The sequence below is a fragment of the Aythya fuligula genome, chromosome 12 (genome assembly GCF_009819795.1).
Source record: "Aythya fuligula isolate bAytFul2 chromosome 12, bAytFul2.pri, whole genome shotgun sequence".
Lineage (NCBI taxonomy): Eukaryota > Metazoa > Chordata > Aves > Anseriformes > Anatidae > Aythya > Aythya fuligula.
Window position 1 is genome coordinate 19,717,020 of NC_045570.1, and position 26,669 is coordinate 19,743,688.

A 26,669-nucleotide genomic window follows, 5' to 3' on the forward strand; every position below is an offset into this window, starting at 1 on the left:
GGGACCCCAAAAATGGGACCACTATGGGGGGGGGGTGGCGACCCCACTCCCCCCGCCCCCTCCACACCGCGCGCCCCGCGCCCCGCCCCTTTACGCGGCGCGCGCGCGCGCGCGCGCGCCGGCTACGCCATCCGGTGGGCGTGTCCGTCTGGGAACAGACGGGCGGGGCTGAGCGGCCACCAGCCAATGAGAAGCCTCGGCGGAGCCCGGCCCCGCCCCCTCGGAGGGCTGGGGCGGGCTCGAGGCGGCCTCGCGCCCCATTGAGAAAAATCCCGCGGCGGCGGCGGCTCCGCTCCGCCGCGCACGGCCCCGGCCCGGCCCCGGCAGCGGAGGGCGGGCGGGCGATGCGAGCAGCCCCGGGGGGTGGGGGGGGGGCTGCTGCCGCCGCTGCCGCCCCCAAAACCACCCCCAGCACCAGCAGCACCCACCCACCGCCACCACCACCACCACCACCGCCCGCCCAGCAGCCAGCCGGGGCGCCGGGCTCGCCCCCCGCCGAGCGATGTCCAGGAGGAAACAGAGCAACCCCCGGCAGATCAAACGTGAGTCCCGGTTTTCCCCTCCCGGTGCTGCCTCACCTCGCTTTTTTTATTTATATTTATTTTTTTCCACCCCCCCCCCCCCGCTCCTTCCCTTCTGCCCCGGTCCTCCCCCGGGAGCCCCGGTCCCGGTTGTGCCCGCTGCGCCCCCCCCCTCGTTCCCTATCCCCGTTCCCCATCCCCATTCCCCGACCCCATTCCCCGTCCCCCTTCCCCATCTCGTCCCTGCCCCGTTCCCCATTCCCAGCTCGTCCCCGCCGCCCCCCCCCTTTTTCCCCCTTTCTCCCCCTTTTCCCCCTTTTTCCCCCTTTTTTCCCCTCACCGCCAGCTCGGTGGCTCCTCCGGTACCGGTTCCCGATGGGGGCCCCCGATAAAGCTCGCAAATATTCCGCTCTGCGAGTCCCGGCCCGATAAAGATCTCTCTGTCGGGACGGCCTCAAATTTGGGATCTTATCTCCCCTGCCCGCCGCTCAGCCGCAGCGGGGCCGGGGCTCCCCGGGGCCGCCCACGGGGGTTCCGTCCCCCACGGGGCTCCCCCAGCTCCGTGGGGGCTCCCCCGGCACCCAAAGGCTCCTTAGGGCTGGGGGGGGATTGGGATCCTGGAGGTGTCTCTCCAGGACCCCCCCAGAGCCCCGTTACCGGTGCCCACCGGCGCGATGCCGCGATGTGCCGCCGCGTCTTCCAAGAAATTGGGCAAAGTGCTGGAAGTTTTTTCGGTGCCGGCCTCTGTTGGTTGCTTTTTTTTTTTTTTCTTTTTTTTTTTACCCCCCTCCTTCCTCTCTGTTGGTTTTCTTTTCTCTCTCTCTTTTTTTTTTTTTTTTTTTTTCCCCTTGAGTCGATCGAAGCTGGCGATAAGGCCGAGATGCGAGGATAGGGAAGGCTGGCCACCATGTGATAATACAGCTTTATCTTTCTCTTGAAATAATTGCAAGGCTGAGTTGCACCTACCTGTTTCCCTGCCTGGGGTGATTGTTCTGGTGATAAAGCTCAGCTAGACTTTTACCCGGGTAGAGTTAAAAATAGTCCCGGCTGCCTCCTGGATTTTTTTTTTTTTATTATTATTTTTTTCCTTTTGGATAATTCCTTTTTTACCTGATTTCCGTGGCTTTCCTTCCCCGTGCCCGGGCAGCCAAGCCCCTCGTGCGGGCGGCTCCATCCCTGGTGGCGATGGAGCACGCGAGCTCCAACTGGGGGAAAAACCAGGAGAAGCCTCTCCGGTAGCCCCAGTAACGACAGCGATGGGGCGATAGCATCCTGCCGGCCCGTGGGCTCCGTGCCACGGCCACGGGGAGCCCACGGGGAGGGGGGCAGAGGGGGCTACGGGGGGCGCTGAGCCTCGGCGGGCGCGCTGGCGGGGCGCGGGCGGCTCGGCTCTCCCTTCCCCGGCTGCTTTCTGCCGAGATGTGAAGAAATGATAAAGTGGGAGGCTGATCTCAGGCCGCCAGCGATGGCCAAAACTGATTAAAAGCTGAAAGCTTGGAACCCTTCCTGTATGTGTCAACATGAAAACAGTCATTAGAGACGTGGAGCGCCGCGAGAGCGCGTTTCGGCTGCCTCCGACTGCTCTCTCCTGAGGAGGGAAAGTATGCATGAATCAGGGCTCTGGTAACCAGACTCCTCTAATGTACAGACCGGACCTGTTTCCACAAAGTCTATCCTTTTTATCATCTCGGCTGGAGCATTAAAACCTCCTCCAGATTCATATCTGCTTATTTTATTTTCCTCAGTGACGCTATGTTCTCTCTCTGTCTTCATCTCTCTTTTTTTTTTTTATTATTATATTTTTTTTTCTTTTTTTTTCTTTTTTTTTTTTTTTTTTTTTTTTTCTGAAGCCCGATGAGCAGCGCCGATAAGGGCTCGGAGGGGAGATCGCAGGGAGAGCGGGCGATCGCCAAGAGCGATAAGACAAAGATCAGACCCTGGACTATATTTAACCAGCTGCTTTAACCTTCTCCATCAGCTTTTTGTGCCCAAGCCTTCCTGACGCAGCGACTTTCCCCGGGGATGGCTGTGTTAGGGAGGGGGTCCTGAGCCCCCCTCCTGGATGCAGGGTGCTGCCTGGATCCCCCCAGCAGCACGAGGGCTCTGCCAGCCGCTGGCAGCTCCCCGCAGGCTTTTCAGCTGGTGCCAAAACCTTTTTCATTCTGCAGGGGCCCAAATGCCTGATACCTACCCCAGGGGACCGTGCCTGGGGGGGGCGGTTGCGGCTCAGCCCCCCTTTTCCATCAGCAGTGCTGAAAACGCAGCAGCCTCCCTGCAGCTGCTGCTGCTGCTTTATTTTAATTTTGTTTTATTTTTTTATTTTTTTTTCTTCTGCCTTTTGTTCTGCTGGTAGATAGATGCGAGGGGCTGATAGAGAGCAGGAGCTGATCTCTCGCCCCGATAGCCTGTTATATTTATTAACTTCAAACAGGGGAGCGCGGGCACGGGGCTGAGGAGCGAGGCTCCTGGCAGCTGCGTGTGCGTGCGCTCACAGCGCCGGGTCCTCAGATGGGGGAACTGATAAGCCGCAGATTGATCTCCTGCTGCTGATGTGCCTCTCGCCGGGTGCTGTTGTTTTAATACATATGTGTTGTGTTGGTTTTTGTGTTGGTTTTTTTTTTTTTTTTTTTTTTTTTTTTTATCCCCCCCTTCCTAAATTAACTGGAAGCGAACATTTTTGTAGTAGTTTGCAGGAGCCTGCCTGTGTGTTTTATTTTTTTTTCTTTTTTTTTTTTTTTTCTTTTTTTTTTTCTTTTCCCTTTCTATTCTGCTTTCAGCTAGAGTAGATCTGAGCTCCCGATAAGCGCGGAGGCCCGATCTCCATCCTGATAAAGATTGCCAGGGGAGATAAGGGCCACTTATCTCTCCCGACCAGACTGGAGCAGGATTCGCTACAATAACAAACACTGAAAAGAGGGGCAAAAGGGCTCCAACAATTTGTTCCACTGCAAATGTGATTAATGCAGGCGCTCTAATTATCTGATGGGGGGCAGCTGCATGTGTGTTTTCCTTTCGCAGGGTGTGTTTTTATTCACCCCCCCCCACATGCTGGTGCTCCGAAACAAGGCTGGTGTAGAAGCCGAGCTCTCCTCAGCGCCTTTTATCACCTACAGATGTTGCATTAGTTCGAGGGCTGACTTTCTTTTTCGATCGCTATCGCCCCGTCCTGCTCCGCGCAGCAAACACACGGCGGTGGTTGGGTGCTGTTGTTTTTCTTTTTCTTTTCTTTTTTTTTTTTTTTTTTTGTTGGGGGGGGGGGGGGTAGCAGCGCAGTCACATTTTTGCGTGGGGATATTTTTTTAATTGCTATTAGATGGTGTCAGATAGCGGGCGAGATCTGCGCTGCTCAAACCCTGCCTCCTTCTCGACGGGGTGGCGGTGGTGTGTTTTGGGTGTTTTTTTTTGTGTGTGTGTGTGTGCTTTTTTTTTGTTGTTTTTTTTTTTGTTTTTTTTTTTATTCCCCTCCCTCGCTCAGCTCTGCCCGCGGGCGCTGCGTGCCGGGGCCGTGGGAGCCATCCTTCCCGGGAGCGGGGTGCTTGTGGAAAGCCGGAGTGCATTTCTTGTCAAGATTACAGTAGCCGGCCCAGAGCCTATTTTTAGTGCCGGCGTGGTAACCCCGTGCCTTTTGATCCTCCCGGCACGCCTCCTGCCCTCTTCTCCTGCTGTTTGCTCTCTGAGCGGTCCTTTCCTTTCGATAGCGTGCAGGTGACTAACTACCTCCACTTTCTGATTTATTTTATATTTTTTTCTTAAAATATTTTTTTTTTCCCCTGCTGCTGCACTTTTCCATCCACCGCCAGCCTCCGCTGCTCCGTGCCTCGCTTTCCCCCACGGGTGCCTGCCGGGGAGGGATGCTCCGGGACGGGTGGGCGTTGGGCTGGCTGGGGTGGCGGATTTTTTTTCCCCCCCCTGGGCTGCTCCGCTGGCTGGGGAGGGTTCCCCGCCTCGTCTGCAGGGAGGACCCGAGGACAGGGGCGGCCTCCCAAAACCGGTATTTTCTGCGATGCCGGGGGACCGGGGCCGGCCCCCGTGGCTGTCCTGCTCCCACGGGTGCTTGCCACCCTGCGTGCCAGCCCCTCCCCTCTTGTGCAAGCCCCTCGGAGGCGCTTGCCAGCCGTGACTCAGTGCCAGCCGTGTTGGCACGGGTGCCAAGCCCCGTGGCACCTCTGCCCCCGCAGCCGCTGCTGTTGGCTCCTTGGGATGCGAATCTGATGGGGAGGACCCATCGTGGTCCTTGGGGTGTCCCCGTGGCGTGTGGGGGGGTCCCCAGGGTAAGGTGGTGATGCTCTGATGGGGGTGGGACACATCCAGCAGGGCCACAGCCCCTGTTTGAGCCCCTGGGTGGAGGGGTTCAACCAAAAATGGGTGATGCTGGAAGGTGGGAAGGGGCTGTGGGGTCCCACGGAGCCGCTGTAGGGTCACCAATCTGCCAGGGGTTTGGGTGCGTGTGTCCCGATGGGCCCCAGGTGTGGGAGAGGAGCTGTCCCCACGGCTGGGGGCAGAGGGGGTGGCTCGTCCCTGCGTCCCCCTGAGCAATTTGATCGCTGTGGTGCGAAGTCTTTGGGCTGTGCCAACGAGGGGATGCCCCGTGGGTGCTCCCCTCGCGGCGTGCCCATCTCCAGACCTTGTTAAAGGGTTTCTCCCCTTGTTAAAGGGTTGTTTCTCCCCAAAAAGCCCCCAGCAGCGGGTCTGGCTGCACGCGGGATGCCGTCCGGGTGGCAGCGCAGCAAAATCTGTTTGCCAACAGCATCCTGGTCGTGATGGGCTCGGCTTCCAGGGCCCGTGGGGAGATGGATGGGTGCTGCCCTTTGTGCCCGCTGCTCTTCCACCCCCATGGAGACGTCCCCAAAGGGCTGCAGGGAGCCACGGGGAGCCCCTGCTGGGGCTGAGGGGCTCTGGCTCCGGACTCGTGCAGTTGGGCAAGGTCTGTGTTTTCCCTTCGTGAATCAAGGCCACCGAGCAAGCTGCAGCTTCCCCTTTCGCCGAGTTGCGAGGCGGCCAGCTCGGCGCTCGGGGCTGGGAAGGGAGCAGCGGTTTCCCCCGGGGGTGCTGCAGGAGATTTGCGCCGTGCTGCAGGTGGGACAGCCCCGGGGACACCGTCTGATGGTGGCATCCCGAAGGAATCACCGTGCCCTTGTCTGCCTCTGCTGCCTGCTGGTGATGGGGACGTCCCCGGGGCATCCCGCAGAGGAGCCGTGCTCCCAGCCCTGCGCCATCCATGGGGTCAGTGCCACCCCCATCCGTGACAATGACGATGCTCCTGAGGTGCCCAAACCGGGAGCAGCGGTGCTGGCGAAGCCTGGGGATGGAGCTGCCGTCTTTTTCGTGGTGTTGGTGGATTTGGGGTCAAATACGCCCTTTCTGAGCAAGGGAGGAGGATGCTTGCCCTGCCCGCTGCTGTTCCCACTGCAGCCTCAGAAAACACAAGCTCTGGTGGTGCCATGGAACAAAACCAGCCTGGATTTTCCCACGTGGTGAGAAGGGAAAGCCCAAAGGCACGGCTCAGGGCACTGCAGGGGGATGGCAGGAGCAGAGAAACCTTCTGGCTTTCTGCATTTGGGAAGAAAAAGTGAAAAATGCCTCCGGCACCCAGCACCAACTCTTGTTGGCCAGCTCTGCGCATCCCGCGGGCACCCAGGACCTTGGGTTTGATCCCTAGGAGGGGGAAGAGGAGGCTTCCTCCCTCCCCGCGGAGAGGAGCACGGATGGAAGCAGAAGGCCAAGCTCTTATTTATTTTTTTTTTCTGTGCCACGTCCCATGACCGTTTTTGCTGCCTGACTCAGGACTTTTTTGGACGCTCCGGCTTGGCGAGGCCGATGTCCTGCTTCGTGTTTTATCAGAAAAGTTCAAGTGTTTCGGGGGTAATAAAGTTCCCTCTTCCGATTGCCGCGGCAGTGAAGGCTCCTCATTGTTCCTGTAGCAACATGTTTTTTTGGGAAGGGATGAAATGCCGAAAGGAATGCAACTGCTGACCTTGGGCCGCAGTAGGGTTAAGGAGTGTGTGCCTATGAGTCACTCCAGATAAGAGCCTTCCACGGCTTTTTCTTCTTTTTTTTTTTTCCTCCAAAATAATTCTTTATCTCCCCTTTCTCACATCGACATATTTTTCTTGACATCTCCCATTCAGCGGCGCGCGGAGGAAACGCGCCGCCGCGATCTGCGCAGCTGATGAGACGCGGCCGCATTGTCTTCGCCTTCCGAGCGGGGGGTCAGGCGGCGATTTCGGGGACGTGTGGGACGGGGACAGCGCCGGTGACATCCCCGTGGCACGTTTGGTGCCACCAGCACGCGGCATGCGCCCTGTGCAGGGCGGCATCACCCACCCCCGGAGCTTTATTTAATTTTTTTTTTTCCGCTTTCGGTGCCTTCCCCTCTCCTTCTCCACCGGGAAGTTCGGCCGCTCGCGCGCTGCTCCGTCTCCCAGGCGAGGCCTCTCGTGCTACTTGCAGCTCCTATGATAATGCGGAAAGTTGAACTGGCCCCATTACTGCGCTGCGATGGTTGCCTCGATAACGCCCCGATAATGGCAGCGATAGCAGCGGCTCGGTAGCCAATGGCTCTGCCGCTCCTCCCATTAACATTCCCCACCACGGCCCGGCTCGGAGCTGCCTATCTGCTCTCCATTTCCACTCCTCCGCTAGATAAGAATGGAAATACTGACTTCATAGCTCACTGATTAAAGTGTCTGGATTTCTTGATAATACACAGATAAATTATGTTTTTCAAAAAGAAGGTAGGGAAGGGAGTGCGAGGGGAGGGAAAAAAGCTCCAGTCCATTTTTATTATTTTTTTTTTCCCTTCCCTCTTGCTCAGGGACGGACCAGAAAGAGGGGTGCTGCGGATTTTTGGGGCTGCGGGGCCGGGTTGCATGGGTTTATGTGCGTTGGGTTTGCTGGAAGCACGTGGGGCTTTGCACCTCCTGGTGCTGCCACCGGTCCTGCTGCCGCTCCGTGCCTCCTGCTCCCAAAATACCATGGCCACTCGGTGCAGCCACAGGCGGTCGTGTCCCCGCGGTGGCACGGAGACCCTCGGCCACCTGGGACCTGCTCGTGCCAAGCTTCGCAGCACCTCCTGGGGGTGTTTGGTGTCACCAGCCGTGGTGATGCCATGGGGCTGTGGCACGTGGCGGTGCCACCTTGGTGCTCGTGGTGTCACCTTGGTGCTGGTGGTGCCACCCCAGCACCCTCCTCCTGTCCCCTGCTTGTCCCCCGTGGACTCACAGCTGCTCATGAGGATGCTCAGGGAGGTGTTTGCATTTCTCAACCTGCTTCTGCAGCCTCAGGCCTGCTGGCTCTGCACCCCAGGGTGCCTCTCCAAGCTTTTTACTGCGAGTGCCAGTCACGCCGTGGCTCTGAGTGCAGAGGACAGGCTCAGCCCCAAGGGATGGTGACACCCAGCCCTGCAGGGATGCTTTGGGCTCGGCCTCATCCTGCTGGCACAAGCTGTGCTTCATTAAACCATCCCAACCATCCCATCCCAGCTTACAGAGGCTCCAGCCATTGTGCCCGGTGGCCTCAAACAGGGCTGGGTGATGGGAGCAGGCAGGGACCCCAAAAATCACCCATATCGGGCGCTTTCCTAAATTTTCCTTGAGGTTCTTCAGTCGGCCCTGCCAGAGCAAATGGGGCTCCCAGACTTTTTGGTTCCTCGCGCTCGGAAAGGTATCGACCGCAAGAATCTAAGTTTGTTTCATCTAAATATAAAACTAAAGAGCAAACAGTATAAAGTTCATTTTTTAATGCGCTGCCCCATTCCAGTTGGGCTGTTCTCTTTATTTTTTTTAGAGGCACTGTGATAAAAAGCAGCGATAAAGCCAGGACTGTTTTGTGTAGGAGTCGGTATCTGCGTTATCTATCTCCCTTTTTCACTCTCCGAGCAGCTCTGTTGTTTTTTACTCTTATCTCGCTCCACCAAAATGCCAAGAACAGGAAAAAAAAAAAAAAAAAAAGGCAGCCCAGGCGCGCGCGTTTGCACAGACACAAACCCGTTATTGGTGGAGCTGGGCACAAAGCGCTGCCCCTAGGGAGCTGGGGGGCTGTGGAGGGTGCTGGGGGGGCTCTGCACCCACCAGGGCACGGGCTGCCAGCGGGATGTAGGAGCCCCAGTGATGGTTTTTGGGGCCAGCAGCTCCTGTGACCTTTGTCCCGTGGCTCAGTGCTGGCAGCCTGCCCTGCTGCATGCAGACAGACTGCCTCGTGCCCTGCTAGGGGTGTTTTCTGCTCCCGGAGCCCCCCCATCCCTGCTCGTCCCTGTGTTGGTGGCCACGGATCCGGCACCGGTCCTGGGTGGTGCTGGAAGCTGGCACTGGGTGCACTGGGGGGACTGGGAGCCAGCAGGGAGCCCCAGCTGGAGCATCACTGCCTGATGGATCCAGCACCACCCGTGTCCCTGTCCCTCTGTCCGTGTCCTCACCAGGTGCTGTTGTGCACGGAAACTTCAGAACTGGGCAAAATCCGTCCAAAATTGTGTCCATTGCTGGTGCTTTTTGCTTTGGGGTGGGCTCATGGGGCTGCAGCAGCTCCGCCAGTCGGCGACCCAAAGCGCTTCCCACGAGCAGCAGCCAGAGGTGGGGGCCGGCTCCGGTGAGGATCTCCGGGGTAATTCCGGGGTAATTTGTCGCAGGATTAGCACAGAGCCTGACCTCTGGCCTCGCCCTCACCTTGTGTCCGTGGGGCTGTGCCGGCGGTGAGCATCCCGTCCTGCTGGGGCCCCGTGCAGGCTGCCCATGGAACAGCGTTACCCCACGCTGGAGGAAAAATATGAGAAATGAGGCTTTTCACCCAGAAAAAGGCCCTGTTCCCCATGGAACAGCGTTACCCTATGTTGGAGGGGAAATCTGGGAATTGAGGCTTTTCACCCAGAAAAAGTCCCTTTGGCCACCAGCAGCCGAGGCAGCTGGTGCAGGAGCAGCTTGCTTTGGGTGCACCCGCTCAGATCCTGATTTTTTGGGTCCTTCCCAAGGATTCTTTTGGGTCCTTCCCAAGGATCCTCTTGGATCCTTCCCTGTTTGCCCCCCCGGAGCAGGGGGGCTGCCATGGCTGCACCATCCCATCCGTGTGTGCCGGGCACCCCTCGGTCGCGCATCCCCTCCTGCGCCCTGCTGGGTGCTGCCTCAGTTTCCCCGCTGTACCCAAGCCACCGGGGTCCCATCCCCACGCAGGGACCCCCACTTTTCCCCCCCCCAGTCCCCTCCAGCAGCCAGGCAGGGCTCTGCCGAGCCGCGTCCCCGTTCCGTGCAGCAATCTGCTCCTATCCATCTGATGCGCCGGGGCCGGGGACGGCTCTATTAGAAGCTCTCCTCTCTTAAAATCTATCAGGGCGCTATCGGCCCCATCTGAAACGTAAAGTCACTTCATTGTCATTGTTCCTGTATTTTCTTTCTCATTATTTTCCCGTGCCCCCCGCGGCCCGCTCCCCCCCCTCCCCTCGGCGGCTGTTTGATATGATGCGGGCTCCCTCGCTATTAGTATTAGTAATCGCGTCCCCTGAAGTGAAACAATCTCCTGTAATCTATCAGCAGTTTATCGGACCTATCTGAGCGCCGGGAATGGCTGGGCCCGGCGATGGCGCCATGCTCGGGCGCTGATAAAGTTACAGAGTTCAGCCGGTGATGAATGTTAAGTAACTGCACCCCGCGCAGATAGGATGTGGACTTGGCAGGGGGAGCAGCTCCGGCTGAAACCAATCTCTCCCCTATCAGCAGGGCTGGTTTTTCTCAGGCTCTGCCTCTCCGCTTGGCTTTTCTTTCCCCCCCCCCAACAAAGGGGGCTGCTCGTTTTTGGGGAGGGATGCTCAGGATGGGGGTGCCGCTGCCCGGCACCCGCGGACCCCGGGGCGCAGGCGTGAGCCATTGCAGCATCCGTCCCTCCAGGTAAATTAAGCCGAAATCATAATTTATAATTAAAAAATGATCACAAACTATCAAATCCTCCTCCTAGCAGCTCCCCGACTATTTTTCTTCTCCTTACCCTTTTAACACAGAAGAGCCGCGGGGCGAGTTTATCTGGGCGCGATAGAAAAGGGCTCCTAATTCGAGATAGGTACGGCTGGGGCTGGCCCCAACATTATCAGCTCCGTGCATGGGGTTGATATTAAAAATGCTGATATCTCGGAGGGGGGATGCTGCTCCAAACCTGCGCCGGGGCTGATAGGGGAGAGTTTTGCTCTGCGCTCAGCAAGGCTCGTTTTTCCTCCAAAACAGGGTCCCCGGGGCGGGAAGGTCCCTCCCGCTGCTTCCATCCCCGGCTTCCCCACGGAATACGTTGTAATTTTGGTAAGGTTGAGATGGGAAAGATCGGCCAAAGGGAGCCAAAAATAACCCGCTGGATAGCGTGACCTTTGGGGACTCGCGTCATTTCCCAGCCACCAAAACCTCGTTTGCCCTCGGCTGGGGCTCTTGGCATCCCCACTCCGGGGCACCCGAGGCCACGCAGAACATTGGGGCTGCTGGAAGAGAAACCTTAATAAGTACCAGGAAAAATTGGGTGAGAAGCACGGGCCGCTGGCCCATCAGATAGCGGCGGTTTTTTGGATCACCCTGCAGCCCAGGTTGCTCCCCAGGCGTTGCTCGCTGCGGGGCGGCCGCAGCCCAACCTTGCTACGAGACCCTGGGGAATCCCCGGGCTGTGCCGGACCTGGCCGAATTGCTGCAGAATCGGGGGGGGGGGGCTTTGCTGGGAGGGGGGGCACAACCACAATGTATGATTTGGGCGCCTCCGATGTGTGGTTTGGGCACCTCCAGTTGGCGATGCCATAGCCGGGAGTGGAGGTGCCCCTCTTTGAGGATCGGTTTCCCAGGGCACACCTGCTGGCGGTGCAGCCCTTTGCCCCTTGTCTGTGAATTTTGGGCTGGTTTGGGGGTAAAGAGGTAGCTTGGGGATCTCGAGGCAGCTGTGGCACCCCAAAGAGGTGCTATCCAAGCCCATCTCCCTGCTTGCGACGTGATCAGGGAGCGTCCCGGAGGGTTTGCAAACCAGGAGCGCTGCTTTGGGCCCACCTGGACCTGGTGGCGAGCCTCAGCTGGTCCATTGGGGATTTTTTTGTTTCGGTTTTAATTTGAGGATGACTTCGGGGTCAGCGTAGGGATGAGGAGGAGCTTGAAGGATGCTGTGGAGATGGAGAATAGGGCAGCTCTCTGCTCTCCAGCAGCTCACCCCATGGCTGCACCCGTGGTCCTGCTGTGCCAAGCGCTGATACCGGGGTGCTGGGGACACCAGGGAGGTCCCTGGGGTGTATGGGCACGGGGGGGACACCGAGGGGACACCGTGGTGCTCCCCGAGCCCAGGGCTCTGCGGTCACCGCGAGGCGTGGGGACGTGGTCAGCCTTCAGCCCCCAGCTCGCCGAGCGCCGTCGTCCTGCTTGGCAGCGGCAGATCCGTTTTATTTTAAGAAGATAAATAAAATAAGCTCCTGGACTTTGATGCGTGCTGATAAAATTAAAAAAAAAGAAGAAAAAAAAAAAAGCAGAAGCGAGCACGGGTCGCCCCCAGCTCGCACGTGCGCGCGGTCACAGCGGCGCTGGCAGCGCGCGGGCGGTGGCCGGGACCCGCTTCCACGGGACTCCTCCTCCTCCTCTTCCTCCTCCTCCTCCTCCCCGCTCGCAGAGCTGGTGGGAAAGTCTGGATCTGTTGCTATTTTCTATCTGTTATCGAGGCCTCTTATCGCTTTGCTCTTGTCTGCATGCCTGCTTTTGGAGCGTCCAGGGTCTCTCTCTTGGCAGCCTGGAAAAGTCCCCCTCCTTTTTTTTTTTTCTTTCTTTTTTTTTTTTTTTTTTTCCCCTTTTATTTAATTTACCAGATAAGTGCAAGGCATGGAGAAAAGGTTTATTGTTCCTGTGCTGGGAGAACCTTAATTGGAGCGGAATGATCAAATCATTACCTGGGCAATGGTGATTTTCCCAATGCTGGAGAAGCCCCTCGGAGCCATCCCGCTCGCCGGGGCGCACGGCCACTTGCTCCCCTCCTTGCTGGGGACCAGTTTTGGGGCTCAGCGCCCGGACGTGGCCCCGTGGGTGCAGGTTTGGTGGTGGGATATGGGGGTCCTGGCCCCCATCCTGGGAGGGGAATGATGGTGGAGAAGGGCCAGGCCAGGCGCTGGCACCCATCGCTGCACCCACCCCACCACCGGCACCTGAGCGACTTGGGTGCGTCGCCTGCGGTTAATGCCAATTCTTCCAATTGCTGTCATTTAAAAAAAGAAAAAATCCTTCCTTGTTATCAGAAAAAAAAAAAAAAAGAGAGAGAGGAAGGGAGGGAGGAGGAAGAAGAGTTAATCGCCAAGCGGAGTATCTTGGACCAGAGCATTTTTTGGCTCTTCCCCTCTCTGTAAAGCCAGCCTCGGTAATTCAGTTTTAAAGCATGAAAAAAGGGAGTTGATGAAATTCCACTATCAGCACTGAACCAATATGCAAAATATCTCGCCGAAAATCAAATAGCTATTATGTTTTCATTTCCATTTCAGCGTATTTGCTTAATGAAGAATAGACAGATCAGGCAAGCCGAGGGAGGCTGTGTGCGGTGATAACTGTGCAGGGCTTCCAGCAATCCCGGAGAAATGACGCTCTGCTCCCTGCTCCGCCGCTCGCTCTCCCTCTCTCCCTTTTTTTTTTTCCTTTTTTTTTTTTTAAATAGCCAGTATTTCCTCTAACCTGCCTGGCCGTGGTGCTTTACTCCCCTGGGGATGGTTGGGCTGGGGCAGGGCTGCTCGCAGGGGCACGCTGGATGTGGGGACGCGTCCTTGGTGACATGGGACCAGGTGCACGTGGCCGGCGCGGGTGCCACCTGTCCCCCCGTGTCCCCATCCCCATGGGCACCCTGTGCCAGTGCATTACCCACCAACGAGGTTTTATAGGATCAGTTTCCACCCCATCACCTCTCGGGGAGGGTGGCAGGTGCCATGGGGCACCCAGTTGGGCACCCTGGGGCGAGTGGCAGGCGCGGCCCCGTCCCCGTCCCGTCCCGTGCTGGCAGTGCAGGCACGAGTTGGGTTAACTTTATCAGGAGCCCGAGAGCCGCGAAGGCGTGAAAGAAAAAATTAGCCTAACAATGTTTCATTTACAGCGAGAGAAACGATTTGTTAGCCGGCGATTGTTTCTGAATATTATCAGAGTCTTTTTAATTGTGCTGGAACTGAAATTAGCAGAATTAGAATAAATTGCCTTCCCTTCTCCGGCAGCCTCTTTATTCACGCTCATTGTTGTCTGCTTTGTATAGATTATGGGCCCTTTGTTCTCCCGGTGTAAATATCCCTGCCTGGAGTCACGGAGAGCGGCTGAGGTCTGCGCGCAGCCGCCCGCCGCGCTTCCCCCTGCCCCGGTGCGCACCGGGGCGATGCCGGGGGCTTGGCCGCTCGGTGCCCGCCGCGTGCCGGCACGAGCCGCCTGCCGGCCTCCTTCCTCTCTCCCTGCCTCCTCTCGGCCCCGTGGGATGCTGAGTTGCCATGGCAATGGCAGCGTGCCGAGGGCTGTGGGGTACCCGCGGCGCATCCCGCACCCACCCGCCCCGCGCTCCCCGTTTCCCGGTGCGGGGATGCCGTGGGGGATGCGCAACGGGGACCCCACTCGCTTCTGGGGCTCGTTCCTCCAGCCCCACGTCTTGGGGGGGAACCAAACATCGCTTGGGGACACCCTAAAACAAGGCAGTGGTTCCGTAAACCCCATTAGCAAGGGGACAAGGGACATCAGTGACATGCTGGGCAGTGTGGGGTCACCCTTCCTGTGCCGTGTGGAGCTGTAGGGTGTCCCTGTCCGTGCCACCGGGACAGCACCCTGGGCCCACCCTGCATCTTCTGTGCCCCCGAGCATCCCTCAAAGCGAGCAGGGTCCTGCCTGGGGAGGGCTCCAGGGCTCTGCCACCCCACTGACCACCCCTCTGTGTTTCGCAGGTTCCCTGGGAGCGATGGAGGAAGGCGAGGACGCCCCGGCGGGGCAGAAGAGCCCCTCGGAGAGGGAAGGGGCTGCCTCGGATCAGGAGGGCTCTGCCGAGCACGACACCTCCAGCCCCCCCAGCAGCGAAGGTGAGCAGCATGTCAGGGCTTTCCATTTGCTCCCCGCAGCGTGGGCTCAGCTGCTGGTGCTTGGTGTTAATTAGCTAATGAAGCATTCACTGCCCCGTCATTAGCAGGGGGTTAATTAAGACCCAGGTGGGCTTTGGGTGCTCCATCCCGCTGCTCTGTGTGGCCCCAGGATGATGGCCAGGAGCACGGATGCTCTTTAGTGGGCTCCTGTGGCCCTTCCCCGGCACAGAGGGGACCCCAGCAGGGGGAACTGAGGACAGGGAGGAGCAATCTCAGCCCTCCCAGGGGCAGGAACGTGCTGGGGGGGTCACACATGGGGCTGCTGGAAGCCAAAGGTGAGCTGCGTTGCTGGCTACCACCAAGCACCATCACCCCAAATCCATTCCAGCGCCTTTCACCCCCCTCGATGGCTGCGTGGGAGGGATGTGGGGACACGGAGGGACCCTCGAGGCTGGCATCCGACGTGACATTGGTGGGGCTGGGGCCGGAGCCCCCCGCGGTGCCGTTGCTGCCTGCTTCCTGCCCTCGCCGCCGCCGCCTGCCTGCCGCCGCTCCGCGCCCCACCCCGGGGACGGCCGCGTTTCAGGGCCGGGCTGCCACGGTCCCCAGATATCCTTTAAGTTCCTTCCTGTGGAGGTGGGGGCAAATCCTAATCAGTTAATGTTTGCAGCGCCCTGCGAGATAACGGCGGCGGGGCAAGGCTAATGGAGCCGGCCGGGAAGGAGCTGAGGCTCCCGGGAAGCGCCCGAACCCCAAAAGCGCGGGGTCAGTGCGGCCACCGGGGCCCCTACGGGACCGGGGTCGGGGCAGGAGGGCAGGGGTGGCCGGAGGCAAACTTTGCTCGGCAGCACGGGGAGCGTTATCTGATGGGGGAGCGGGGCTGGGGGCGAGGGAGCTGGGAGCCCGGGCGCGGAGCTGCACCTGGCACTAGCCTGGCTTGATAAAGAGGTGATAGCAGAGATAACGCCGAGCAGCAATAACGGCCACTAAAGCTTTCAGCGAGATGGATAAAAATCAATATGCCAGGCACTTTGATTTATAGCCAAAAATAATAGGACTTTTATACCCGGTGATTGATTTATTTGATGTTAATCATCCCGCTTATCACCTGTATTAATAATCTCCAATGCCGGTGACGTCACCCCTGGGTGTTCGCTCTGGCGCCTATCGATTGGGCTCCGCGCTGGTTATCCGCCTGGGACGCGAAGGCAAACATGTACTTTGGGCGCTAATCTTCCACACTGTCATATGCAGATAGGCCTTATCTGCTGCATCTCCAACAGCAGTTAATGGAGAAAAATAATTGTTATCAAGTTGCTATGAGTACGCCACAAATAGAGCCGTGACGGGAGCGGGACCGAACCGGGTGGCGCGGGGCGCTCGGTGCCGAGGGGGTGGTGGCAGAGCCGGGTGCCCCCCGGGGCTGGCAGGGTGTTTTGGTGGCCCCTTTGGTGTGGGATGGGGGGCACCTAGGGTTTTGGGTTCCCCAGGTTGTCCGTGGGGACCCCACGTGGGCCTGGCTGTGGCCATGGTTTGGCGATTTTGGGGTGCGAGCCCCGTGTGCGTCCTCGCCCCGGTGCGTCGCGGCTGCCTCTGAAGTTCTCCACGTGTGACCTTGTGCCTCCCCTCTCCTGCTGTAGAGGCAGAGTCGAAAGATGTCCCGGAGAGTCCGAAGGAGCCTGAGAAGCCGGATCCTGGAGAAAACCCACAGGAGCCAAACTCTTGGAATGGGCCAGGTGAGTCCCCGGCCGGTCAGCGTGCTGCGTCCTGGGAGCGGGCAGCAGCTGGAGGCATTGGGGTGTTCTCCTCCAGGGAGGGTCGTGGGGCTGAGACCTGGGCACGCTGCGAGCACCGAGACTCCTGCTGGGACAGGAGATGCAGGAGGTGATGGTGATGTTCTCCCACATCCCTCGGGTCTGTAAAAACCACGCCAGGAGCAGCTGGGCTGGAGGCAACGGGGACATCGCGCGCCCCGGCGCGGGGAGGACTCTGTCCTGCCCCGCCACGCGCTGGCGAGGCCACTTTGCACACATCCTGGCAACCACAAGAGTGAAGCTCGAGTGGTTTCGTGATGCTTATCAAAACCCCAAGCAGCGAATAGAGCCAACTATCTCCCTGCTGGCATCTCCGCGCGGGGGCCGGCCAGCCGTGTGGGTGCCCCGCGCCCTATCACGCCGCTATCTCCAAACCTCCGCGCCGATGGGTTTAGGGTCGGGGCTCCTCCGCAGATTGGGGCTGCGGGCACGTGCCCGCTGGGGCTGGCGGCAGCACGTCGAGCCTGACGGGTGCACGTGCCACCTTTTGGGCTCCGGTGGCTGCCCCGGGGGTGCTGCGCAGCCCCCGTGTCCCCTCGGCAGCCCCGGGGGCCGTTTTGGCAGCAGCGCGTTTCCTCCCCACCGCACATGACGGGAAGGGGTGACCTCGGTGCTGGATAGCGATCGCCCTTCGCCGCTGATCCCAACCCGGTGATGGGGGTGGCTGGGGGGACACGCTGCGTCCTCGTGGGCACCCAGGCAGGCTGGGTGTTGGAGAGCCCTGGGAAGGGCCGGCGGCCAGCGCACGTGTGCCGGCAGCTGCCGAAATCCCCACGGCGTGGGGGACAGCGATGGGGCGCCCGGCCCCGCTCCCCATCCCGTGCCAGCCGAGGGGAAGCACGCGCCGGCCCCGCTGATAATCCTCATCCCTTCCTGCACGGCCGGCAGGAAGGAGCTGCGAGGCTCCAGCTCCTCTTTATCTGCTCCCCGGCCTTTTGTCCCCGTGACCGCGGGGCTCCTGCGCTGCCATCCCCGTGGGCACGATGCCTCACTGGGGACCTTCTTCCTCTCCTAAAAGTAAACCTTCCCAGCCCATCTGCGCGGCCAAAGCGAGCTCCAGCTCCATCCCCTTCTCCCACCTCAGGGTTTCCTAAAAGTGGGACCGTTTGGGGTCGTAGCGGGGTGCTCAGGAGGACGCTGCCCAGCCGGACCCCTCGCCGCGGGCTCCCCAAAACGAGCGGCGCACGGTGCGAAGCCTCCGCTCCGGCCCTGCCTCCCCTTCCCCCCTCAACCAGCGCGGGTTATTTGCATTCTTTATGTAAAAGAGATTTTATTATCGCCTTCTCCCAGCCCATCTCTATTCTGGTAATTGGAGTGGTATTAATTTCTGTGTGGCTGGGAGTTGATGGCGGTCCGGCGATGCTGCAGCGATAGGGTGTTCCTTTCGCACCAACCGCCGCGATAGCCCGTCTATCAGGCGCTCTGCAGGCTCTGCACTTATCAGGGATGGAGCTGGCAAAAAGGGAAACTCTGAGCAGCCTGAATTTTCTTTTTATCTGGCAGGATCCGCCGTATGTCAGCAATGGCAGCCGCGAAGATGTGGCGGGGGTGGGGGGGGACACGGGCGGGCGCAAGGCTGCTCCCGGGCGCCTTTGTTCGCGCCCCGCGGGGTCTCGGGGGGCCGGGGGGTTTTGTGCTTAGGGTCTGCAAACCCCCTGCCCTCCGGGCACGTGTAATGGGTGCTCGGTGGGCACGCTGCCCTGCGGGTGCTCAACAGCTTGGGATATTTTTCCAAGGGGTTCATGAGGCCCCAGGGTGGCACAGCAGCGTGGAGATGTCCCCCCCGTCCCCTCGCTGCTGTCCCTCCGCGCTGCAGCACCGTGTGGGGACTCTCTCTGGGTCTCCTTGGCCCCGTGGGGCAGGAGGAGTATTTTTTTTGAGTAATTTTTTTTTTTTTTATCTTTGCAATGACCTTGTTCGCCAGGGTGGGCTGGCTGCTCGCAGCTCTGATATGCAAATAGCTGATACCATAATCTATAATCCTCAACTTGGGAGCGTTTACAGATGTGCGGGGCTGTTTCGGTGGCCGTGCCGGAGTGGGGCTGCTCCCCGGCCACGGTTTTGGTGGCTTCGTGTCGTTTTTGGACACTTTCTGAAGAGGTGCTGGGAAGGGAACGCCAGTGCCTGTGCCCACCAGCAGTGAGTGGGGTCAGAGGGGGGACTTGGCACCCACTCACGTCCCCCAAACCATCCCATTATCGGCGCTCTCCCCTGCCCCAGCTCTCCATCTCTCCCACTCGTCGTTGTTTGCCTTGGAGCTGGGCCCGTGATGAGGATTTTGGGAGCACCTGCGGCCTCGGCTCCTCTCCAGCAGGGAGAGCTGGGGGCGTGGGACTGTCCCCTCCTGTCCTGAGCCCAGCTGAATGTCCTGGAGGCGCACAGCGAGATGCTCTGTGAAATGCTGCAAACCTGGTGCTGGCACGGGGAGAGCAGAGCCACGATCAAGGGCCGGGCAGCTCAACCTCGATACTAGACACCAGAGAATCCCCACTGGCAGGCCAGGTAGCGCGAAGCTTTTTGCTGCAGGAAGGGAGGGACCCCACAGCGGCACAGCCTCAACCTCACGGCACCGCTGGCGTGTCCCCCACCCCAAAAACCACGACCCCGGGGCAGCCGCCCCCGCCTCCTCCCTGGCACGCCGCCGCCGATAGCGATCAGCCACCGCACCAAAGGGGCCTTATCTATCTCCTGCCCACATCCCCCCCCCCCACGCTGCCACGGCGCCCAGGTACGGTGCCCGCTGCCCTCTCCGCGGTGCCAGCGCTCGGGGACCCCGTGGGTGTTTTGGTACCGCTGAGCCCCAGCATCCCGCTGCTGCCTCGTTTTTTTGGGGGTTTATTTCGCCATCCCCAAGCTGCGACAACGATTTTGGGTCCCTTACAAAGCAATGCTCAGCTCTGCCTCCCCCCTGCACCCCAAATCCCACCCCGCACGCCCACCACGTGCAGCGCCAGCTCCAGCACACGGCGGGGGGGAATTTTTATTATTATTATTTTTCGCCGCATCTGAGTAAAACTGCAAACTTTTTTCCTCTTTCCCCCTTTCCTCTCTCTCTCCCCCCTCCCTCCCCTTTCCCGTTCGCCTCCCTCTCTTGTTCGGTTGTGTTTATCTGCGCCGTGACTCCTGTCTGAATAATCTCTCGCAGCCTGGAGCTTGTGTGCAAACCTCAAGGTTTATTATCGGGGCGAGCAGGGCACGGCGAGGAGGGGACGGCTCGTCCTGACGGACAGCCCCGCGCGCCCCGCCGCGCTCCCCCTTCCCCTCCGCGCTGGTATGTGTGGGTGGGAAAAATTATTCCAGCTATTTCTCTTTATCATCCCCAGCCGGGCCGAGCGGCAGATAGTCGGGGTTGTGGTAGATTGCCGGGGAGAGAGGGGGGCGCAGGGGAGAAATTAGGGTCCTGAGGAGCCCCCCTGCCCAGCCTGTGCCTGCTGGAAGCAAAGCCAAGCCCCGTGCCGGCACAGAACGCAGCGGGATGTTTGGTGGCAGGGCTGGGGATTTGTCCCGGGGGGATGGGGACGCTTGTCCTGGTTTGGGGACACGGAGGGGGACCTGCAGGGTGCAGCACCCTGCCAGGGTTGGGGATGCCGCAGGGAGGAGGGATGCTGAGGATGGTTTGGGGGGGGGATGCTGAGGGCAGTGTGGGGACACCACTGGGTGGAGGGGCGTGGATCTGCCCCATACACCTGCCTGGGTCCCTCTGCTCCCCTTTTCCATCTCCCAGGGGCTTCCTTCCTGCCCCCCAGCTCCCCACAGCACCCCCCTGTTCCCCTCTGCCCTGCCTGGGCAGCACCGGGGGGGTCCCAGTAGCCCCAAGTGTGGGGACAGAGTGGGAACAAGGGGCCCGAGAGGTGCCAAACCCTGGGGCAGAGCTCTTGCCACCCCTCGCTGGGGTCACCCCGAAACTTTCCCTCCTCCCGGCCCTCCGTGAGCGCTTTCTGTGTCCCTCTGATTATTTCTGCCCCCCCCCCAGAGCCCAGCTCGGTGTGACAAAGAGCCCAGGGGGCTGTGGGGCCGATCATATCCTGGCTGGGAGGGCACCCATTCAGCTCTGAAATGAGCCGCGATAGCATCTCACGCCAGGGCAGCCGCTATTGTCTGCAGGGGGGGAGGAAAAAAAGAAAGGGGGGGTCCCCGCTCTGCCTTTGCGTCCCCATCCCTCTCCTCCAGCTCTCCCTCGTGCCACCCCTTCCTGAAGGATGGGGAACCCTCGTCCCCGAGTCCCCGTGCGTTTGCGGGCTGCAGCAACACCCCAAAGGCAAATGTCTCGGGGAGCCTTATCGGGACGCATCCTGCTGGGGCAGGGCGCCCCGGGCTGCGGGGGGTACCCGGGCACGGCGTGGCACCGCCGCGGCGCCTGCCAGCTGCGGGCCAGCTGGCGAGCGGGGCTCAGCACCCTTCCTTCACCACCCCCCCCAGTCCCGTAAAGCACCCGCGGGGGCAGGTAACAGCTCCTCCATTAAGCGGGGTCAGGGTTCGGCGCGATAAGGGCTCGCCGGTGTTGGGCGGCGAAAAATCAATACGCGGCGAGCGATGGTGCGGGGCGATAAGGGCAGAAATCCCCCCGCCAACCCCAGCAGCAGGGGGAAGGGAGGTGCGTGAGGCCCAAACCCCGAAGCTATGGGGCTGCTCAGCCTCCCCCCGTGGCTCGGGGCTGGCCCACGGTGCCCCCGGGATCAGCACCCTCGGGTACCCCGAGCCGCCCGTCCTCGCCCGCTCTAATTTAAGCCCCGCTCGCTCCTTTGTTGTTCCCAAGGCTGCCCTGATTACTCGAGCACCCGGGACGGCAAAGCCGGGATAATCTCCTTAGCCCCTTTGGAGAGATTTCCCTTTGTGAGCGGAGGTGAAGAGTGGAGATGCTGCGTGTTCGCGGCTTAAGACTCTTCCCAATCGGCTCCCTCCATCTTATCGGCGCGGTGCCATCACATCATTGCGCTAGTTGAGTTGTCAGGATTTATTCCTTCCGACGCCTTCCAGCCGTCGAAAAACAGCAGCCGGGGGCGTGCGGTGCCGGGGCTGGGGGCTCGGGGGGCTCCTTTTTTTTTCCCCCCGACTCGATTTTCCCAGCTGGGAGGCCGGGTACCAAGCGATGGACAGACGGACTCGCTCTCCTCTCCAGGGGGTCCCCAACCCTGAGGGTGCAGAGGGGCTGGCTTGGGACCCGTTTGTCCCCATTCTCTGTTGGTTTTTTTTTGGAACTGGGGGGTGTCTCATTTGGGGTGGGGGCCCCCAGGCCTGGCAGCCCCCCAGGGGCCGGGGCGCTGTATTAATAGGCCTGCTGCGTGGTGCTGCCGGTGCTGGGAAGCGGTCTCATGACTCCCTGATAGCTGTATTTATCCAGATAGTATCCAGGCAGCTGCAAACACCGCGGAGTCCTCACATCGGAGATCCCAACCCGGGGCAGATCTGATTCTTTAGGGTTTGGTTCGAGTATCGCGGGTGCGTTTGGGGCGAGGGGATGGAGGCCCCGGGACGTGGGAGCCTTTTGGGATGGGCGCAGCCCTTCTCTCCTGCTCGCTCCTGGAGGAAAATCGGACGTGTGTGTGCGCACACGTGTGTGTGGGGGTGTGCGTTTGCACCTCCTGAGCACCCAGGAGCCAGCGTGGGTCCTGGCGCTGCGTCCTCACCCACCCGCTGCCCTCATGCCATGGATGTGCCTTGCCGCAAGGATGCCCGTGGTTTTGGTCCAGATCTGCTGGTGCAGACCACGCCATGGCCATGGGGACACCACCGTGTGTCACCTCACATCCTCACCCCCCCCGGGACCCCAGCCCCAGCTCGCCCCGGGTGCCCCAGGAGATTTCTCTTTCATTTACCCGCCGGTAGACGGCAGCGGCGCGAGGACGGGATTAATCTTTGCTCCCCGGCAGAGCTCAGGCTATTTCTCTGAAATCTCTCGATCAGGAGATAAGGCCAGGCACAGGGCCTGGGCGAGCAGGAGCTGCCGGCCCCTGGGTGAACACCGGGGCGAGGGGACCAGCCCCATTTTTGCGCCAGTCCCAGGGGATTGATTGTCGCCGAGCGGCACCGCTGTCCCCTTGCCATGGGGACCCCGTGCTGTGCCCAGCAGGTGCCCCTATTGGGACCAAACCCCCCTCGGTGTTTGTTTTTTTTCCCTTTCTTCCTTCCTTTTTGCTGCTTTTCCTTTTCGAAGCCAGCAGCCCCATCCCTGCCCGACGTGGTTAATCATCTCGCAGATGAGAATTCCTGCGATAACGGCGGGGCCGCCCGCGGGGTACCGCCTCGCCGGGAACCGATGGCGAGATTAGATAACGGGGTCGCTTCTCTTACCCCGCGGGGTGCTGACACCGAGCGCCGGTGGCGAGGGCAGCGCGGGGCACCCGGACTTTGCTCCCTGGGGCCGCCGGGCTCCACGCGCCGGTCACCTCGAGTGTCCCCATGGGGTGGCACCGCCTGGACCCTGGCACGTCCCGGGTCGCTGCTGCGGCGCTTTGAGGACAGGGCGATTCGGTTGAATTTGGGGCAGTCGGGGCTGGTTTCATGTGTGGACGAGGCCACCTGTGGGTGGCTGTCCCCATTTGGGGACGCTGCATGTGTGCTCGGCTTGGGTGGCATCCCCAGGGCCACCCGTTTTCCCTTTTTTTTCCGTTATTTCCCCTGTGCCCTGCGTGTTTATTTGGGGAACACCTTTTTTTTTCCTCCTCGCTCCGGGTGTTGCTGTCCTTTGGCGAGGAGCACGGGGACAGGAACCCAGCTGGGCACCCCCGTGTCACCCCGTGTCCCCACAAATTGGGGCACAGCCATTCCCAGCAGCATCCCAAATCGCGCACAGGATGCAGGCACAAACCCATCCAGAGACCCTCAGCCACCAGCACCGGGCTCTGCACCACCGGGAGCCCCGCTTTGGCCCAGCCCCGTGCTGCATTTTTGGGGGGACGGGGGCGGATGCGCCCCGCTGCGGCGTGCATCCCGGTGGCGGGGCCGGCTCTATTTTTGTCCCCCCGTCTGGAACGGTTTTCTCTTTATCAGCGCCTGTGTGTTTTCTCTGCTGGGGATTGATACACAGAAGATGAAGTGCTCTGACATGGGAAGTGTCAGGCGAACGCGCTTATCTCGGAGACGTGGTCTCCTGACCCAAACGCCGCTGATTAGCACTGAGACGGGGGGAGGGGGGCATTAGGGGGGTGCAATGGGGGTGGGGGGGTGGCAGTTGGGCTCGGACAGGGACCCGTTCCCCAGGGACAGCCAGGCAAAAGCCAGAGATGAGCTGAATCCATGCAGAACCCATGGGGAGCACCGGAGGGGGGCCGAGGCAGCCCGGGGGTGCTGTCCTGGGGCTGGGCTGGTGATGGAGGCACCTCGAGGGACCCCCGAGCCCACACCAGTGGTTTTGGGAGCCAGCAAGAGCCGGCTGCTGGCAATAACCGGGTGCTGGAAGTGCGAATTGGTGGACAGCAAGGTGCCAGGGAGGAACAGCCCCCGTGGGGTCGTGGAGAGGGATGTACCCATCAGCATGCCTCAGCTTTTGGGACCTTCGGCAACTTTGCAGACCTTTTCTCCCATCCAACCCTGCTAGATCATGTTTTTTTCCCCAAGGGGCATCAGCTGCACCCCTGGGATGTGCTCAGAGCCAGGGCAGCACAGGACTTCCTCGCCCACCCCCCAGATGGAGGGGACTCGAGGTGACACCGCGGGGCTGGGCGCTCGCAGGCACCTCCGCCCCGCGCTCAGCACCCAGCGCTGCCGGTGGCTCACCTGAAATAACCCCGGCGCAGAGAGGATCCAGATGTCAGCCCGGCTAATAAACGCATCAGATTCCAATCTCTGCAGCCATGGGATCGTTTTATCCTCCCCGCGTTCCCAGCCCTGAAAGCAATTTGCCTCCAAACGAGCGCAGCCTCCTCCCCACCCACAGGACCCGCACGATGCAGCGGTGCCCTCGGAGGACGTGGCCGAGCGCAGGAGCTGGGCACCAGTGTCCCCGGGGACACATGGCTGGCTTTTGGGGGACCCCAGAGCGGCCCTGGGAGCCCCGCAGTGCTGGTGGCACCCGTGGGTGGCTCGCTGTGCTTGGGGAGCATCCTTTGTCCTGGGGTCCCACGGCGCTGTGTGGCGAGGTGCAGCCAGCGCGCGCCCATCCGCGTATTGGTTACCTGCCATCTTATCTGCGCTCCGAAAGACAAAGGCACAGTTAAAACATTTTAGAGCAGCCTTCATAGTGTATTAACGTGTTATCTAACCCATTAAACCCGAGCCTTATCAGATCATCAAAGCCATTAAGCCCTGAAGCTGCTGCGACTTTGGGTGCGGGGATGGGAAGCGCTCCTTCCGCTCCGCCACGGCACCGAGCCCGGACCCCCGGCGTGGGCATGCGGGGCCCGAGTGGTGCCCTCGGGGCTCTCCCAGCTTTGGGGCTGTGGTTTCGGCCAGTTGGGCACTCCAGCCCTGCTTCGGTTTTCCCCAAAACCTGCCTGAAAGGATCCTTCCTGTTCTTAACGCCCCCCGGGCACCATTTGGGAAGGGGATTGGGATCGGGATGGGGTGGGGGCTGCCCTCGGTGCCGGGGCCTGGCTGATGTGGGGTTTCTCTCCGCAGATGAGCTGGAGCTGGCGGTGCAGGATGGGGAGCAGCGGGTGCGAGCCCGACGGAGCCTCCCCGAGGGCTTCTCCTGGGGTCCCTTCCAGGGCAGCATCCACAGCGAGCCGGCATCGCCAGGGCACGGCGAGACGGTAAGGGGCAGTGATGGGGAAGGGGGAAACCCACAGCAGTGAGCGCTTTGGGGAGAGGAATCTTTGGGGAGGGATTTTCCCTGCACCTGCACTGGGATCCCTGACCCCATGGGCATCACCCGGCTGCTTTTGGGTACCCGGGGTGCTCCCCTCACCCTCCCACGTCCCCTTTGCACCACGGCTGTTAAAACACAGTGCAGGGGAGATGGGGCTCAGGGGGGGTGATTTGGGGCTCCCAGGGGAGCCCGGTGGCCACGGGGACAAGCGGAGAGAGGTGGCAAGGAGCGGGGTGGCACCCTTTGGGATTTCAGGTTCGGTGCCTGGCAGTTTGGTGTCACACTGGAGCCAGGCTGCTGGTCACTGCTGCCTTCAAGGGTGAACATCAGTGCGAGTGTGTGAGGGTGTGTGTGGGTGTGTGTGGGTGTTCTCGGGTGTGCTGTAGGCTCTGGGGCCCCTCACGGCCACATCCTTCCCCTCTGCCCCCTCCCCGGAGCCGTGCGAGGGCAGCTCCAGCTCAGGGTCCTCGCAGGCGGGGCTCTCATCTTGGCTCCATCCCCACCTCCTCCTCCTCCTCGCTCCCTCACTCTTTTTTCTCTCTCTCTCTATATATATTTTTTTATTTTTTTTTTTTAGCTCAGGCCCGTTTATCTTTGCCGAATTAAATCCTTGATTAACCCTTATCTGCCCAGTTTGGCTCCCTATCTCCCGGTTGGCGCCGTGTGTCCAGACACCCGGTACAGGATGATTGATTTCTTAAAGATATGCGCGGCTTTTCTCTGATACTTCATTTATTGTCTAAATATTTTTGCTCCCATTTCAGCAGCTCCCTTATCGAGCCGGGCTGATGATTCCCAGCCCTGCTTTCCTCCACCGCTCGCCTCCCTCCCTATCTCTGCTTGGGGGAAGCGAGGAAGGGATCGCAGCCCCGTCCCTGATAGGGGCTGTCGCCCTTGGGTCCCTTCGCCTTTGTTGCTGGTGGCAGGAGCAGGGGGGGGACATGAAGGGGGTGTCCCCAAATGCCAGCTCGCGGATGGAGATTTAGTGGGGACTTGGGGACATCGGGTGGCTCCTGGGCATCTTTGGGATCGGGGTGAAGGTGACGGAGGAGGAGGATGCCTGCAGGTCCCACGGGGCTCCCCAAAATGCCCTCGCTCAGGAGGGTGCCCAACCCCTCTGGCAGTGCCAGCTGTACGGGGGCAGCGCTCGGTGCCTGTCCCACGTCCCCTGAGCCCACCTGGCCCTATGGAGCAGGGGGGATGGCTCAAGGCAGGGGGGGTGACAGTGGGCAGCGTGGGGCTGCCCCGATAACACCAGCCCGGGCGGATGCGGCACAGATAGGGTTTCTGATGGTTATCGGGGCCGGTTCAGTGTGGAGACACTGACCTCTTTGTTCGAGGGAAAACAAGGGAGGTTTCTCAGCGCGGGCTGGGGGCCGTGGCCGGGACGGGCAGCCCACCCTGCATCCACAGAGGGGAGACGGGGAGACTGGGAGCACCCTGGGGTGCTGCGGGGCTCCGTGGGGAGCAGCACCTGCGCGGGGGCACCGCGGCTCCTCTGCGCACGGAGCAAATCTGCAAAGCAACAGCTGAAAACTCGCGGGGGGGGCCTTATGCTGTGCCCCCCCTGCTCT

The 26,669-nt window shown here is 60.6% G+C and overlaps 1 protein-coding gene across 1 annotated transcript in view; it reads left to right on the forward strand.

Annotated features, from left to right (window-relative positions):
• Positions 1–457: 457 nt before the first annotated feature.
• The window catches only part of ZFPM1 (zinc finger protein, FOG family member 1), a 31,256-nt gene continuing 5,044 nt past the window's right edge, over positions 458–26,669 (forward strand). The window contains 4 exon segments of the mRNA XM_032195731.1: positions 458–542; positions 14,404–14,535; positions 16,176–16,275; positions 24,832–25,039. Of these exon segments, the coding sequence (XP_032051622.1) occupies positions 503–542; positions 14,404–14,535; positions 16,176–16,275; positions 24,832–25,039 (480 nt within the window). The 5' untranslated portion in view covers positions 458–502.